The sequence below is a fragment of the Lytechinus variegatus genome, chromosome 8, assembly GCF_018143015.1.
Source record: "Lytechinus variegatus isolate NC3 chromosome 8, Lvar_3.0, whole genome shotgun sequence".
Taxonomy (NCBI): Eukaryota; Metazoa; Echinodermata; class Echinoidea; order Temnopleuroida; family Toxopneustidae; genus Lytechinus; species Lytechinus variegatus.
The window spans coordinates 2929935-2948420 of record NC_054747.1 but is presented as its reverse complement, the minus strand read 5'-3'; the positions used below and the strand labels follow the sequence as shown (position 1 = coordinate 2948420).

Genomic DNA, 18486 nt, shown 5'->3' with positions numbered 1-18486 from the left:
CGTTGTGGACGCTATGTTAGATTTCCAGGTAACCTTGACAACGTTTTGTAACTATAACCTGTGTCAATAGACTTTGTTTATTCCTAATATGCCTAAGTTTCATGAACTAAACATCTAAACCCTAAAAGTTATAAAATTTCAAAAACTTAACCTCGGTTAAGATTTGATGTTGACTTCGCCGCCGCCGTCGGAAAAGCGGGGTCCATGTCTTGCTTCTGCTATGCAGGCTAGGAAAAAAATGGCGTACACGTTAAAGATATCCAATGTGAATATGCCAGCATCGCCCCAAATTATCAAACATTTTGCCATAATATTTATCAATCATAAGCAGCTGTGAATCATAGCAGCCATCTTGGAATTAAAGATGACTGACGAATCAATCGGACACATTATGTTTGCAACCCTGGGTATAAAAAATAACGCATAGATCCCAATTTTTAGATATAATCACCCATAAAAATCGTTTAATATGGGAAACTGCATTAAAAATGCCGTCATTTTGTTTTTTGCCGATTTGAGGATGAAAACGTCGGAATCAAGTTTGGCAAACAGCATTTTTGGGTTCAGCACCCCTGAATTACCTTAAAGCAATTGATAAATCAGCATTAACACAAAATGCCTAAAGCACTTTTTCTGAGCACATTTTCTAAAATCTGGACCTGACTATAAGAGGAATCATCTGAGTTATACAAGATGAAAGAGGAGATTATAAGCTTTACAATGATGGGTCATTTGTCTGTTGTAATTTATATTTTTGATAAATCATTGATAACAAATAATGGAGCATTGTGACCCAGTGGATTAGTCTCCAGACGTTGAAACGAGAGAGTCGAGGGTTCAAACCCCACCCATGGCGTACTTTCCTTCAGCAAGAAATTTATCCACATTGTGCTGCAATCAACCAAGGTGAGGTGAATGGGTAATGGCAGGAATTTATTCCTTGAAATGCTGAGTGCTGGTAGCTAGCTGCTTTTGCAACAGCCTGGGTAATAATATCCAAGTCCTTTGGAAGCGCATAGAGACATTATTCATATTATGTGTTATGCGCTGTACAAGAACTGATAATTTTTTTTCTGAGATGCACTGTACGGAGTATATTAATAGGGGAGAAGAGAGGACGAAAGAGGATGAAGGTGCTTTTACCTCCTGTCAAAAATTAAATCTTGAAATTAACTCTTTTATTAATTCATTTAAATATATTTATATAGGCTTAAAAAGATGGGTTAGAAATTAATTTTCATGTATAGCCAAAAGATGAGAATTTAAAAACACAGTTATGCAGAAAAAAACAAGGACGATTGTACTTTTAAAAATACCCCTTTGGTCACCAAATCAAAAAGAGATTTAAAAGAAATTTGAGCAAAAAAAACGAGGGTAATCAGAGCTCAAAGAAGTTGGTGTTTGAAGCATACCCTAATTTTCATCTGAAAGACGATGTCCTCGGAAAACCAATTATTTCCAAATATCACGGATCTGTTCGCTCGCAAACATGGTGGGGGAAAATGGCCATTTTCCTAGAAATTTAGAACAAGCATGCATACACATTTGCAATGGCACCATGGCAAGTGACACTACTGGGATCAAAGGCAGATTGAAGATAGCGAAGATTAAAAGCTTTACACATGACAGATGAACCATAGACCTTGATTTATAAAAAAAGTCATTACATGAGTGTAAGGGCCAACCCTTACATTTAATTTATTCATTTCACATTGTTTAAAAAGCAGCTTTAAATATGAGTAGAATGTACTACTTCTATTGCAAGTCTACGGACACAAGACTACTGTATATTCACATATATTCCAAATAAAGGGGCAGTGATTGCCTGTTTACCAGGAATCCAGCAGGAAATATGTTTTGGTTCTTCATATTTTATGTCAAAATGTGTACATAATTTACCTTTGGCAAATGGAATTCATGTTTTGGCAGTGTACATTTTCGAAGACAAAACCCGAAGTTTCTAGTTTGGATCAAATTTGGCATGGAATCACGTTTTCCAAAATGGTAAAGAACATTTTTTAAATGGAAAATCACAAGTCCTTCAAATCAGATACATTCTTTGAACTGATTCATGTACAATGTCACCCTATTCAATCAAGGTTATCTCCATTGATTACCCGACAAAATACAGCCTTCTGAAAATATGGGTGTTTCATAAATGTATATATTAGTAAACCCCACTATAAAATGTATGTATTTTAAGTGTCCCGTCATGTTTTGGATTTTTAATTGTGAAGTCAGGCTATGAAATATTACATCAGATAAATAAAAGTTTGTTTCTCTAGGCTCTCCGAGCATTGTAGTGTTGTTGTCGACATTCAACACTCGGTATGAAGAAGTGCATTTTGTGGTGGGGTTTACTAACTTTTGAGCGCAACTGTATGTCCCCCCCCCCCAACTTCCTCCAATTTACCTTCCTGAAATGATGTTCTCCCCATTCTGAAAGGTTGCAAGACTTACGAACTGAGGTCAGACTGACTCAGACATTCAAAAAGGTTTATTGCATTGCATAAATAATACAGAGTTGATTAAATAAATACATGTAGTTATTTCAGAGAAATGTAAAAAAAAGGGGTCTACAAATAATGAAAGAATTCTCAACTCTATTCCTTACATACACATGTGTACATGTAAGGTGTCATCATGGAAAGATCAAACCTTTGCTGCTAATGTTAACAGTTGAGATGTTAGATTGAAGTTGTACGTAATCTATACACACATTGTTCCTTCCTCATGAATTCATGTACTTAAAATGCCTCTCTCCAAAATAATACGAGTTGTGACCAATATAGGGTAGTTTACTGCATTTTCCCCTATCATAACACACACCAGGTTCCGTAACATAAAGGTTTGAGATGAATTTCAAATATTGTTATGTGATAAGACATATCTCACATATTCAATAATATATCAATACATAATCAATATTTAATCAAGGCTTCTACAGGAAGTAAAACAGGAAACTGTATGTCTACCAATTCCAATTTTCTTAAAGTATTACTCATTCTTCAGCTAAACCTCTGACGCACACACATTTTATGAGTTTCTCATTCACTATATTTCATGTTCTCCCTAAAAGGTCAACTCTCCAATTCAGAGTGAAGTCATGACGTACAGATTGTTTTGGTCAAGTGTACAAGGTTGACCAACACCTGTTAGTGTTTGGTTGTAAAGAGTCTAGACCAGACCAATATAAAAGGGGTCCACTTCTGAACCAAAATCAGATTACTTTAGAGATTGTTCCAGCATACAGATTGGTTAGAGATTGCAGTTTTATAGAATAGAGAGTTACAGATTAGAGATTGGAGTTTAGAGCTACAGAAAAGTATACTTCATCAATTTGCAGCATATATTATCTTCATCTTCGAGTATAGTCACCATCAGACTTACTCGTGTATTTGTCATTATCATCAAGTAATCATCTTTAATAACTGTACATCCTGCATTGATTCATCTCATTTTAAGTCTGGTTGAAAATAAAAGCATTAGATCCAACGACAACATAATATGAAAGAACCACACTGATTGGTTCCCAGTCAGTATTTTAAACAGAGTGCGAATGCAACGATGATCTTAATAGGTCAATGGTATTTAGCGATTGCAATCCTTTGTGTTACGGAGCCCAGAACATACACACAGGACAGTGGCAAGAATTATAGAGACAGCCTGCCAGATGTCAAATAGGTTTGACAAACAGAAAGACATAACTCACCTTTTTGACCCTCTACAGAGTAATAAATGCATTTGTCATGTCGGTGCAAGAACGCCTTTAAACCATGCTTTCACCCATCCCATGGGCATGAAAATGCCCTTGGCAGCATGCATACATGTACATGTATGTAAGGGCATTTCTGTACTGATAGGGTGTGCGAAAATGTTTTGCTAAGGGTGTTCTTGCACCAAAAAGACAAGTTCTGATCTTGTGTCCAATATCAAATTTTTACTGCATTTTCTGCCACAAAACATACCAGACAATCTGTGGCAATGATTTAGGTGACAACCTCTCCGATGTCGAAGGTGTGAGAATCAAAAGGGAGTAATTGACATTTGGGGGCACTTTCGAGATTTTGGTTAAAAAATGGTACCACCTAGTGATTCTGAAAACTGAGACCTAAGCTCAATTCAACTTCATATTGCCAATAAAGCTAATCACAATATTTTGGCTTGATGGACAGGGATAGAGTTGAAGATGGGAGTTTAAAGTGAAGTCAACATCCAGTACAATACATTCCAAAATATATCATTAAGACCTTCTGTTTTTCAACCTTTTGTGCAATTCATTTGTAGACACAATCCCTAATAATAATAATTCTTATTTACTCAGGGTAGCCACTTCAGCTCTTATGAACTGTTTTCCTATCGGGCCCTGCGTAACATATTATTATAACACTTAGTGTTTCAAACACTAAAGCACTTGACAAGAAGGCAGACGGTCCCATTTCTTTCTTAGTCTTGGCATGACTCCACTGGGGATTGAACCCAAGACCTCCCATTCAGGAGGCGGATGATATACCACTGAGCCATCATGTCCGGTCACTGTTTTGTTGTGAAGACCTTGTTTTTAACCGTCAGTGCAATACACTCCTAGATGTTATCTGGGTGACCTTCTGTAGCGTGATGTAATAGATGAGCTGTGAGATTATGATTATTCCTAAATGATTTTCCACATTTATCGCATTTAAAGGGCATTTCTCCCGTATGAATACGTTGATGCACCACCATAGAGTCCTTGCTGGAGAATCCCTTCCCGCACACCAAACACACGTGGGGTCGGATACCTTTATGACGCCTCTCATGATTCCGCCAGCTCGATCGCTCCATGAAGCGCTTGTCGCAGAAGGAGCAGGCGAAGCGCTTTTCGCGTTTGCCGTGCATCCGCGTCCGATGCTTTCCCATGAGTTTCTGCGTTCTGAATCCTCGATCGCAAACGGTACACTTGTAAGGTTTTGCCCCCGTATGTTCTCCTTGATGGTTGGCTAGAGCATTCGCTGACGCGAAGGATCGGTCGCAAAGCTGACACTGGAACGGTCTGATGGGATTATGTTTCTTAAGATGGGTATCAAGGTTACATCTGGTAGCAAATCTCTGTGAGCACTGAGGACACTGGTAGGTACCCTTACCTTCATGCGCTTCCTGCTCGTGGTATTTCCGCTGGTTGTACTGTCGGAACTTCATGCCGCAGTGACGACACTTGTACGGCCGCGGGCGGTCAAAGTACGAGAAACGCTTTCCAAGCATATCAACAGGAAATGCCGACGAGACTTCCGCTTGCTTGTCGGAAACCTTATCCTTTCCACCTTCATCTGCTGCTTTCACGGAAGCTATTGATTTATTATTTTTTATTCCATGTTCTTCCTGTACTGTTTTGCCAGAATCTTTACATTGGTGTTTCTTGAATTCTGCTAAATCCTCATATTCCTGTTTACAAGTCTGACAAGAGAATTTGGTGCATCGCCAGCCGTGCACCTCACGTTCATGCTGATGTAGGCTGGTCTTTGAGGTGAATATCTTACTACATATCTCACATCTTAACGGTCGGGCTTGATGCTTTAAAATATGCTTTGTCAGTATCTCTGCATTTTCGCATGCTTCCCCGCAGTGGTCGCAGATGTACATCCCACCAGCGAAATCATGGAACGTCTCGTGGGCCGCCAGTCGTCCTCTGGTTGAAAAGTCTTTGCCGCATGTCACGCATATAAATCGGTTGTCAGCGTTTCTGACCGGATGAGTCGAGGAAGGTTGTCTGATTTCGGGGAGCTTCTTCTTGACTTCCCAAGTAAATAAAGGTCGTATTTCACCCGTATGCTCAAAGTCATGAGCTAGTTTGATGTGTCGCATCATGCGCTTAGCAGATTTGTATAAACACTGGCATTCCTTGCATTGGAAGTTATCTGTCTCTGCATAACAAAGAAGACAAAACAAAAGTGAACAAGAAATATTGTTGTTGTTGTTTTTGTTATTATCATACCAATAATGTTATTATTATTATTTATCATCATTATCACTGTCCTTAAACTTTTCTTATTATTATTATCACTGTCAATGTCACTACAAATATTATCGGTAACACTGTCAGTATTAATGTCATTATATTCATTGCAGTAATTATTTGCATTTGGCATAATCACCAAACATAGAAAATTACAAGCAGTAGCAGGGAAGTCACGTATAAGTTGTAGGTCTTCATTTCCAGTCCATGTAACTCAACGTCAACATCATGAACATAAACGACATACATTGGCGCACATATTTTTTTTTCTGAATGAGAGCACTGTTAAAAATCAAACAACATGTAGTGAATGGAACCTTTTCAAAATGCAAATCCTATAAGGTGTCCCCTGCATCATCTTTTTATAAAATTTTGTACTTACCTTCCTTATAGCTGAGGTCATTTAATTTTATCTTGAAGCCTGCGTGTTTGGCGTAGTCGTCGCTGTAGTAGACTCGTAATTCAGACCCAGGCTCGATCATCTTGGTCGTTTGAAAATGAATATACCCGTAGCGTTGTACGGCCTCTATGTTCTGTTCCTTTGCATTCCTAGCGCATTGTACATGCAACATCCAGTTTTCATTACGTTTATACTTGCCATCCACGTAATAGAGAATCTTGCCAAGGAGACATAACTGAAAAATAGAAAGAGTTCACCCGTTTCACATTAAGTTATTCAAGCATTACTGACATATAAAATATCTTTAATGGGATTTCCGGGATACTGTTTTAACATGTACACTGAAAAAGGGGAAATCACACTCACTTCACAATGAAATTTTGACAACCAAAACAAAAAAGGTCCTCACCTGTATTTAGGTTGTTTCCTACCCAAAATTTAATGGGGGGGGGGGGTTGAACCCCTGTAACCACCCCCTGCGTATGCCACTGTGTTTCATCTCCAATCAATGACATTGAGTAGCTAAGAGGTTGTTGTCAACAAGTAATGAGCCGGAACAGCAATCTGTCCTAATAGACTAGTTCATAGTTACTTCATGGGCAATTTTGTTCAAATGACCTTTCATTTCTTTCATCATGATAGGCAGATTTCAAAGCATTTCAAAGCAAGATATTACGTAAGCTTGCCTTACATAGCAGGATGAAGAAATTGAATAGACCAGGTGACTAGAATAGCACACCAATGAACACTTAATGAAGGTATTTGTTGCATTCCTACTTCGAATGCATATCTTAGCATGTTGCACAATGTACTTGACAAACTGTGAAATACCAGTCGTTCGTGGAAGCATTGTTGTTTTTTGTGGATGTAAATGAAAATGACAATTCAAAAGAATATATGAATAATCAAGACATCAAAGTTGGTGCTTATCTCATTAGATTTTAAAGCACCATGTCACTTCAGTACAAATGACCTTCTTCTGATCATGCGTAGAATCTTTTGATGTGCAGAAAGGAACTCCGAACTGGCTTATTTTCAAAGCTGACATAAAATTGCAAATTGCAAAGTAAGTCGAGGAAAGGCGACATTGTATTTCCGAGGTTCTTGAATCTGTCGTGGGTTGTGGAAGGGAAAACTAATCGTGGTATAGTGGTTATGACTCTCATCTCTCAATTTGAAGGAAGTGGGTTCGATTCCCAACCATGGGGTGTTTTCCTTCAGCAAGAAATTTACCCACATTGGGCTGCACTCAACCCAGGTGAGGTGAATGGGCACCCGGTAAGAAGAAATTCCTTGAATGCTTAAGCACCCATATGGGTAATAATTACTATAGGTATATTTACCCAGGGAAGCCACTTCAGTTCTGAAAACTGTTCTCCCAGCGGGCCCTGCTATCATTATTATCCCGGCTTTAGCTGGGCTGCCTAGGCGCTCAAGAATCCAAGGAATTTCTTCCTACAGTGTACCATTCACCTCACCTGGGTTGAGTGCAGCACAATATGGATACATTTCTTGCTGAAAGAAATTGCGCCATGGCTGGGTTTCGAACCCACGACCCTCTGTTTCAAAGTCAGAAGACTAATCCACTGGGCCACAACGCTCCATGATGGGTGGCACAGCTAAAGCTGGGGTAATAATATCAGCACTTTCTATCCTCGGGCAAAAAGTGCCTTTTAAATCCAGCTATTATCATTAATATTACTTACTTCCCAGGATGATTCCTCAACACATCCAGATGCTTCATCCACCAGAGCTCCAAGAAATACACCGAACTCTGTCCCATTCTCAACCGTTTTCTCAGCCTTCACTCCTATCACCTTCTTCTTATCATTCTCAGAAAAACAGTACACAAGACCTGGGGAGTGTTTCACAAAGATTAAAGTATGATTTAGAGTCGCACTTGAATTCCCAGTTGCGTGGTCAAATCATGCTATCAGGACACACACTAATGCATATTACTCCAGATTGATATTAAATGTATTAACAATTATAATAATGAATACGATGATGAAGGTGAAGGAAAAGGAATAGAAGGAATGTGGAGGATGAGAATAAGGAAAGGAGAAGAAATAGGAGAAGGAAAAGAAAAGAAAAATGAAAAGAAGGTTGAGGAAAAGAAGGACAAGGAAATAATCAGAAGAAAAGGAGAAGGAAGAGAGGGGGAGGAAATGATACGAAAGAGTGGATGAAGAGGAAATGAAGAGGAATGAGGACAGGGGGAGAAGATTTGAAAGAGGAGAAAGAGGATGATGATGAGAATAATAGGAAGAACTAATCATCAAAGTATGAAGTGTTCTACTCATATTAGGCATTGAAGTATAGAAGGATGACCAAATTTTAAAATGCTGTAAATACATAAATTCAATTATTTATTTACTGCAATAAAATTCTGTTACTACAATCAGTTTACCTTGAGGTAGTTTAGGTGGTGATGAAGCCGGCGGTAGCGGCCCCGGGTGTTGCTTCTCTCTCAGAATACTAGGCGGTTCAAGATCGCTATCGTTGGTATTCTCCTGAGATTCTTGGTTGGTCTGTTGAGGACGGTCAGAGAGATCAACCAAACTGGAGTCTTGACGTGAGTTGATGTCGGATGTCTGGGGAAGGTGTGATCCAAAGTCCCTCTGGTAGTCTTCATGAGGTTGCTGGTGTTGCTGGAGGGACGGCGGAACATTGCTGTAGTCTCTGGGGAGTTGTCCATCAGAAAGGAGTTGCATAGGTCTGGTGTCCGACGGCTGACGCTGCTGGTCCGTCTGGTGAGGATGCTGGGGGTGGTGGGAAGGCGGACGTACCGGCACAAGACCAGCCACTACAAAAGAAATATCATACAGGGCTTGAATTTGAAATGAACCCATCCGGATGGAGAAGTTACATAGCAACAGGATCCAATTCCCTCAAACTCTACATCTAACTTTTACCAAACCCCTCATCTTCTTTAATAGACTAGAGAGTCTGAATCTCCCCTATTCTCTCACTATTCTACACTTCTGTTTTCACCCATCTCATCTTCTAAAATAGATTGTAAACAATCTATCCTATAATTTGGTATAAAGCAGATCTCAAATACGAGTCTTAAATCTACCTCTTTCTTTCTTTCTTTCTTTCAATATCCCCGTCTTTTTAACCATCTCACCTTCTATAAAATAGAGTGTAAAACTTCTTAAAATGTTGTTGATGGTCCTCTTGTGTAAGGTCTTACAAATCCAGGTCGGGGAGAAAAGCCTGCCGGCTACAGTAATATATTTTACTTTTTCCTTTCCAATGCAAGCTGTACTTTAAAGGACAAGTCCACCCCAACAAAAAGTTGATTTGAATTAAAAGAGAAAAATCCAACAAACATAACACTGAAAATTTCACAAAATTGGATGTAAAATAAGAAAGTTATGACATTTTAAAGTTTCGCTTAATTTCACAAAATTGTTATATGCACATCATGGTCGGTATGCAAATGAGGAGACTGATGACGTCACACACTCACTATTTCTTTTGTATTTTATTATATGAAATATTAAATATTCTAATTTTCCCCTCATTGTCAAGTGAAATAACAATTCCTCCCTGAACATGTGGAATTAGCATTATTTAATAGTGAGAAATAGTGAGTGATGGACATCTTCGACCAACTCCTCTGCATGTCACTGAGCTGTGCATATCACTGTTTTGTGAAAAATAAGGGAAACTTTAAAATGCCATAACTTTCTTATTCTACATCCAATTTTGATGAAATTTTCAGCATTCTGCTAGTTTGATTTTTCTCTATTTATTCAAATCAACAATTTTCTGGGGTGGACTTGACCTTTAACAGTAGACATCCTCGTTACATCTGGCTCTGTACTATATACATTGCTCGTATTTAACTTGATTTGTGTTGAAATGCTGGAAAAAATAACAAACTCACCTCACCTTCTAATATAGATTGTAGATCTTGTCCACCCTGTCTTTGACTATCATAAACTATCATAAACTTTATCATAACTAATCATAACATTGACTATCATAAACTTTACACTTACTAGTTACTCTTTCCCTCAATATCTTCCCCTCAAGTACCGATGTCCGCTACACTCAACTCACCTTCTAATATGGATTGTAGATCTTGCCCACTCTGTCTCCGACTGTTGTAAGCTTCCCTGCTACTATGGGGAGCAGCAGCAACAAACACGGGTTGTGATACATGGTGCATGTGTTGATGTGGAGGCGGTTGCAGGGAGTGCTGGTGACTGAAGTGTGGTAGATGTTGTAAATGTTGCTGATGATGCGGCAAACCGCTCTGCTGGTCTTCGTGGGAGGCAGTTCGTTGTGACCCTTGTTGGTCTATGTACCGATAGTCCATCTTGCTTACGACGTCTGTAATTTCTTAACTGTGTTTGGTGACAAAATGTTAAAATCGTTTAATAGCTGGACTTCACTTCAGGTTTTTTATTTCAAGCAACACATTGGTAGTATCCTGTTATTCCTGTAGTGTAATTTGATCAAGCAAATTGTACGTATGTATGAGTCCCCCCCCCCCCCCCCCGTCACAATTGGTGTTTATTTTTCACAAAAAATGCCTTGAGCAAAATTTCTTTACTTTTTTAGAGCAAACATAAATCTATCTTGACTATATCTTCCGATTACAATGTAAACTTGACCCATTGATTGAGTCATGAAGATATACCAAATGCTTCAGTCTCTGTTCGTCAGTTTTTCTCTGCTAGACTATTCTTGGAGGAGAAATTTTAAAAGTCCCCCCCCCCAAAAAAAAAAAAAATGCTTAAAAACTCCTCCAAACAGAAGGATTTCAGCTATCTTGAGTGAGGATACAGCTAAGGCAACATTGTCCACTTGTTGAACACTTAACTATAAAGCTCAACTACTCATCAATATTCTTAAATAATTTTGATACATATTTACCGTACCTTATTTTTAGTCATTACTTTCATGTTATTTAAAAATGTCAAATTATAGTTTATAGTACCATTAATTTTCTTGATTATTTAGTATATTTACATTTGATTTCTTGTGATTTATTTTCCTAAGTCATGTAAAGTTGCTCTCAAACTAGCCAGTTAACTGATGTTACCATTTCAAAGTTTTACAACACTCAATTTTCTAATAGGTCATTTTCAAACAAAAGTGGACATGGGGGTGAAAATTAAAACTTGCTAGAAATTAGTAGGCATTAATGGTTTTTGAAACTAGACATCTCAAAGTATATTTTTGCATTTCAGTTATGTAAAATTATTCATTGTGTCTTGAAATACAGTGAATGTAGTGCAAGGGAAATTTAATGTTACAAAATGTTGATTTTTGCATTAAAATTTACACATTGCCTATCACAATATAAAATTTGTATTAGAAGAATATTTGTTGGCAAGATATTAGCTCTGTATTGTATCTAACTCCTAAATAACAAAAAAAAATTATCTGAAGTGTTTTTCTGAAAAAAGTAGATCTTTAAAGTTTTCAAAACTGGTTGTCGTGTCACTCACGTTTTAAAGAGAAAAAGTTTTCTAGAGCTGTGTATTCTGAAAATTAATTTATCCCAGTACAGGAGCAAATACAGTTTTCCCATACTTTATTGTATATAAAGTAACTTGGTCCATTGTTTAAAGGTTAAGCTAAAATTAACTGTTAAAGTTGTGTCGTGTCACTCACAATGTCGTGTCACTCACGAAATGTCGTGTCACTCACGGTCTCATATCGTGTATAAAAAAGGACATCGAATAATTTTTAAAGCCTTTTTACTAAATAAATTCAATGATGGAGTCAAAATGTTGTTCCTGACATCATTTAGGCCTATGTAAGGCTAATATTTTTTCTGTTTTCCCAACTTCACCCCTATCAATGGACATATAGAAATCGACATTGAGTTCATCCATTTTCTTTCCTCTCCATCGTTTTTTTCAGTTTCAAAAACCCTGACAACTTTCCATTCGTGTGAATACTCGGATCCTAATTCATATTTTGATGACGTACTGAGATATAATACCATAATCAATCAACACAATAATATGAACATATTAAGAGAAAAACTACTATACATAGTAATGAACAATTGAACATATTTACAGTGCATAAAGATTTGGTGATGGTTCAAGTTAGTCAGGTATGACTTGAACATTCTCTGTCTCCATTTACAAAAATGAGTAGAACGTTCACCTATCTTTTTGGAAATGTTATTTCTTTGTCTTACTAATTAAGAAAGTTTAAAGCTAGCAAGGTCTGGGATCTTATTTTGAAATTTGCAGAAATCGCTAGAATATTCTAATGGTAGAAAAGTGTATGACAAGATCTCTGTGAACACCAAACATTCTTTCAAAATCAGATGAAAATCTTTCCCTTCTGATTAATTGAAATGAACTCTTTTTGCCACAAAGCTTGTATTCGAGGACATGAAATAAAATTTTTTTTTGCAAGAACATCTGAGGTGAAAATATAAAGAGATTTAAAAGAGCATTTTGGATATTGCTTGAAGTAGCTACATGCCTGGTTAAAAATCATTCTTTGTTCGGCCACGATTCATACCACTAGTGATGATGTAGGGCCTGCACAGCAAACTACCAAGCAGTGTTCAGGAGAAAACCAATGCTTGATGAGTTGAAGTTTCTCAAGGATTTACTAATAGTCCATCTGGAGTGTGCAGCCAAGTAACTGTGGTTTGATACAGTGTACAAAAAAAGACGTTGAAGCTGCCAAGTCCTATTTGGACAATGTCTAAAATATTAAAGGAGGATAATATCCTCATCAAATATTTCAAGAAAGAAGAGTCATGCATGACATCATTGGCTACCAGACCATGCCAGAGGATGCGAGTGACAATTGAGAATACATGTACCTTTCTTACAAGGAAAAATGTTTCCATCCGTTGTGGATGCTGAATTGTAAACCTGTAAACTGTCATATACAGATAGGAAGAAACAGTTAAAAGTTTTGAATGAAATCAGGCCACAAAAAGAATGTTTGAGTTGATGCCAATGCTAAGACCACATAGCACCTCCTTCAAGTGCCTCCTCATCCAAAGAGGAGAGTGGTATAAGCTCGAGTGTGACAATAATGTGGTATGGTATAGGGAATGTGAGTTGATGGGCAAATATGACCATAAACGAATAATTAATCATCAGAATGACACATTATCAACTTTGAAGAAGGCAGTTGTTATGTAATTAAGCTTGTTTTATAGTTGATGGGATTTCAGTCTTGTACATCATGCCAAAAATAATTTCATTGTTGAGATAAATGTTGTATTTTTGCACTTGTTGTGTCACTCACGTTTTGGATGTCGTGTCACTCACGGTATATAGGAGGGCACCATTTTCCCTAGAGAAGGTTTGATTGATACTAACTATATGTGCTAAATAGGTACACTATTTACGTACATGTATGGGTACTCGCAGTACTCCTGGTCAGCTACTTGGGCACGAATCCAATCATAAGTGATAATGGTCAGAAACCCATGTCCGAAATTTGTCGTGTCACTCACGCACCATTTTTCGATCATATCTACTAAACTAATTGTAGAATTCAAATCAAACTGGCAGTGGCCCATGCCAGTCCTACATTGTATATAATATAGTAGTCATGATAGATTCATAACCTTTAAGTTTAAAGATGTGATCCCTTAACCGTCTCCGATTGTCGTGTCACTCACGTTTGAAAATGACCAATAGACAGATTCAAACAATATTTCTTTTAATAATTGGCTTTTGAAATATATGGCATCATTACCATTTCTCATTGAAATTCTGCACAACCTTCTACGATGGTCTTTCAAATCTTTAGTAAAATGCATCTTCTCATAAACTTTCAAATATTATCTTATACCACTATTACCCTGAGAATACCATATTTAAACTTTATATTGTAATTTCTGTATATTTGACTCCTTTGTTATATTGCTTATTTGTTAATTTTCATCATTGTTTAATTGTAACACCATCTGTCAATTCAACTTTTAAGCTGCAATCACGTGTGTTTATTAAATCTTGAATCTGAATCTTGATATCTTAAAAACTTTGAAGACAGATCAGCCACAGACACAATTCTATACTTTTTTGTTACTTAAGATCTATATTTATATTTTATTTCTGAATATTGTAAGCGCTGTGATACTTTTTGTGTACAGCGCATATAAATAACCGTTATTATTATTATTATTAGATGAGAAGACTGAAGTCAAGAGTGCGAGTTAAAGTAAAAAGAAGTGAACTGAACACAGTGAGAAAAAAATAGCACATTGTTTAAGCCTGTCACTCTTAGTCTTTGTCATTGACATTGTTTAAACTTTTTAAACAACTTATTTACAAATTTCAAACAGTCAAGTTTTAACAATAGTTGTTAGAGCGACAGGCTAGTTCAACAACAAGCTAAAAATGTTAAACAGTGTTTTACGTACAGTGAAGTCTGAAGAGTCATTTTTCAAATTTTCTGCAGTATTTGTCAGGTTTGTCCAATTAAACATCGATGGGATTGAATTTATATTTGAGATCCTGACTCATCATTGTCTTGTTATGATCTACTCTGAAGTTCCTTCCCCAATTCATACATCGGCGTCAAGAAAACGTCGCCTGAGAAATAAAAGATAATTAAAAAGGCCGAACAAAAATTGAAAATATTCATGAATTATGCAAACAAAAAAATCACTTAAAAACACAATTTTGCTTATCCGTTTCGTATTTCCAGCATCAAAACAACTTTTCAAACTTGAAATCATTTTCGCAAAGAAAGAAATTTGATGTTTCATCGAATGGCGATGATATGAGATTGAGAGAAAAAATAAAACCCGGAAGTCAATTCTCGCGAAACTCAATATTTTCAAGATGGCAACTTTTTATTTTGGGGATGTGCAAGTGACAGGATCGTCTCTGTAAAAAAAATGGATTCTTATGGACCTCAAAGTACACGATGTAAGTTTTTAATAGTTTTGAGTAGTTCAATAATAATAGGCAGTGTATACAGCCACACGCGTGTGTCTTTACCATCCAGCCACACGCGTGTGGTTATATCCAGAACACCTATCTGTGGATACCGCCACACGCCGCCAGTAATAACAGTAAAACGCGTATGTAGGTCTGACCGTCTATATCACGATCAAAATAACCTCATTTCTTCATTAAATTCTTACATTCTAAACCCCTTTGATATCCTTAGATCGTTTCAATTTCATTCTCACCGTCTTCTCTCCTTGCTTTTCTTGTCTTGTTACAAACGGTCGTCTGTTTAACAGCAAATTCTCTTTTTCTACTTGTGTCGATTCTGGCTTCCTTCGCGGTGGCAGACCCATACAGCGTTAGCGCAGCGCAGTAGTAGACATACACAGTTTGGGTTTCGTACGTACGCACGTACGCGCACATAGCCTAGAGTCAGTAGAGAATCGACACAAGTAGAAAAAGTGTGGAAATTTGCTATTTAACAGGCGGCCTTTTGTAACAAGACAAGAAAAGCAAGGAAAGAAGACGGTGAGAATGAAATTGAAACGATTTAAAGAAATCAGAGTGGTTTAGAATGTAAGAATTTAATGAAGAAATGAGGTTATTTTGATCGTGATATAGACGGTCAGACCTACATACGCGTTTTACTGTTATTACTGGCGGCGTGTGGCGGTATCCACAGATAGGTGTTCTGGATATAACCACACGCGTGTGGCTGGATGGTAAAGACACACGCGTGTGGCTGTATACACTGCCATAATAATAACATGCATGTCTTCTTTATTTTAATTTTTTTGAAAAGTTTGATTGTAGAAATTGTTTTTTTTATCTCGCCAATTTAACACGGTGACAGATATGAGAATGAGTTAAAGTCGAACCGGCTGTGATAGCTACATATAATTCTTAGCCACGAAAATCTCAATTAGCCTAGGCCTAATACTAATACAGTATGGCAGTGAGTCCAAACTTCGCGCGTGTCCAAACTTCGCGGACGGTCATTATCTCCAAAACTAGCCAATATCCTTAAAATCTGACATCATCAATGTGAAAAGCGACCTAAAATTACCCTTCGCTGAAAGTTTCTTTAGGATTAGTCCAGTATTCATGAAAATATTGGCAAAAGATCGGCAAATTGTCACCGTTAGCGCCCGTTTTGAAGAAAGCAACAAGCATCACGATATCACCATTTTACAAGCAGAAATCATAAAAAATGTGAGTTAAATGTGGTACTAACCGATTCCATAGAATTTTGCCATCAATCTGATATAAATATTTCACTTTTTGAGCTTGAGTCTTTGTTTAAATCTGCACAAAAGCTTTGGTGCGCGAAGTTAGGTCACACTTTTTCTGAACGGTTTTCCAGCACAGCCCGCATTCGCCGATCGGAATAGAATTTTGAGATCGCGATACCGGCGGAACCCCGTGACCTACTTTACATTTTCGTCCATGATTTTTATAGTTTACGATCTTGCCGTCAATGTGGTTACTATTTCTTGAATTGGTTTTGTATAAATTATGAATAATTTGTTGACAAAATTAAGCCTGATGAATATTTTTGAAAAGTGCGCGAAGTTTGGACACCCCATCATACAGAAATCACTGGACCTCATCTCCGCCGGCCGCTACGCGCCGATCCGCCCCGGCCGGGCCCGGCTCGCAACGCGACCCTCCAGCTCCACTCTTCTTTCATTTTCCTCTGCGACTCGCTAATTCACACTCAAAAAGACATAAAATTTCATCTTTATTTTTATATCAAATTAAATATTTTCACCTCTCATACCACCAAGACACTCTATTACAGAATAACTAGCACAAATACTCCGCATTTGATCATCATAAGCTGCAAAAAACACAAAAAATGTACGATAATTATGGTGATCTTTTGGTTACTCACGGTCACAGTCGTCTACACGGAGGAAGTGAACATACAAGATTGAGCTTAGCTTTGTCAATCATTCGAGTCGCCAGTCAATAACCATATCCTGTAAAAAAAAATTGTGCAAACACAAGAGAGACAACATAAATGCGTTTGCCCTGCGACAAAGGGTGATTTCAAGTTCAGTGTTGACCTTTTGGTAATGGTGTTGCTGTAAGGCCATTGTTTACACGAGTATAACACCAGACATAAAATGAAGATGGTCCTGAAAAGTCACTCATTATAGAGGTGTCAACAATGTGATCTAGCTGGATCAGTTTTGCAAACTCCGAATAGATTTTGGAACTAGCCAGGGGAATCAATCCACTAATATCAACACCAATGCCAACACCGGACTAGAAATCACCAACCGTTTTTTTTTTTTTTTTTTTTTTTTTGGGGGGGGGGTCGCAGATCCTTCCAAGCCCCTACTTCGGTGATATATCCTCTTTGGGTGTAATTATTATTATTTGATTTACAAGTAAATACTTAAATACGTAAATAAACCATAATATTTGAAAATAGGTAGGGGCCTATCTATAGAAGGGCTTGGGTTGTCAGCCCTAGACTATAGGTGGGGTGAGTCCGCCCACCACATGTTCTCCCCCTTGCTGTGATTGGATATAAGTTTTGTTTCAGACAATGGTAATTACAAATCACCTACCCTAAGGCCGGTAGCAACATTTCGATAAATGACAAGATGCTAGCTTGAGTCGGCGAATTGAGTGCAGAACATTATGAGTACTCATTTATCAGGCTACTCAAGACTCTTCAACCTTTTCTGGTTTACTGTCTTTTTCAGGACTCCGCTCATTTAAACAAAAAAATGACTCGACTATCAACTGTCCACTTCCTCTCCTATCAATTTTACTTCTTCCTCTATCCACTTTTGCGAAAAAAAGGCTCCACATGGTGCACCGTCAACCACATCCGCTATTGGAATCTAATTGTTTTCTTCTAAATAATGTTACATAATGTACATTATGAACTGCGGTAGTTTGTTAATCAGTTCATGATTATTTACAAATGAATATTTCCCCCGGATAGTTCGTGGAATTTGTTATTCATCATTTCCTAGTTATGGTCTCATTTCCCCCAGAAAATGTGTAAGGAAAAAAAGAAGATTTTGAAGGGGTCATCCAAAAGTGCTTCCCAGCCATACAAAACATGCAAAAGGAAACACATAAATCTAGTAATGTTTTAAACTTTAATGATTTTCCGAAATTTTTAAATTTTTAGACAATTAAGCTTGTCATATTTCTTTTCCTCTAGTTAC

General features: G+C 37.5%; 1 protein-coding gene across 1 annotated transcript; it reads right to left on the bottom strand.

Moving 5' to 3' along the window:
- Nucleotides 1-2236: 2236 nt before the first annotated feature.
- LOC121419819 (zinc finger protein 93-like) lies at nt 2237-17220 on the bottom strand. Its single transcript, XM_041614282.1, has 6 exons — nt 17190-17220; nt 10461-10747; nt 8800-9195; nt 8096-8244; nt 6372-6624; nt 2237-5897 (listed from the first exon to the last, which is right to left on the bottom strand). Exons 2-6 carry the CDS (start codon nt 10717-10719, stop codon nt 4585-4587), a joined length of 2370 nt encoding a protein of 789 aa, XP_041470216.1. The 5' UTR covers nt 10720-10747; nt 17190-17220; the 3' UTR covers nt 2237-4584.
- Between the last annotated feature and the right edge of the window lie 1266 nt (nt 17221-18486).

Bases quoted from the DNA above. Each gene is read 5' to 3' on its own strand.
- LOC121419819 (XM_041614282.1), bottom strand. From the start codon at position 10,719: ATGGACTATCGGTACATAGACCAACAAGGGTCACAACGAACTGCCTCC. The intron at 8,245-8,799 runs GTAAACTGATTG...AACACTCCCCAG, and splicing joins ACCACCTAAACTACCTCAAG to GTCTTGTGTACTGTTTTTCT. The intron at 5,898-6,371 runs GTAAGTACAAAA...TTTGTTATGCAG, and splicing joins TGACCTCAGCTATAAGGAAG to AGACAGATAACTTCCAATGC.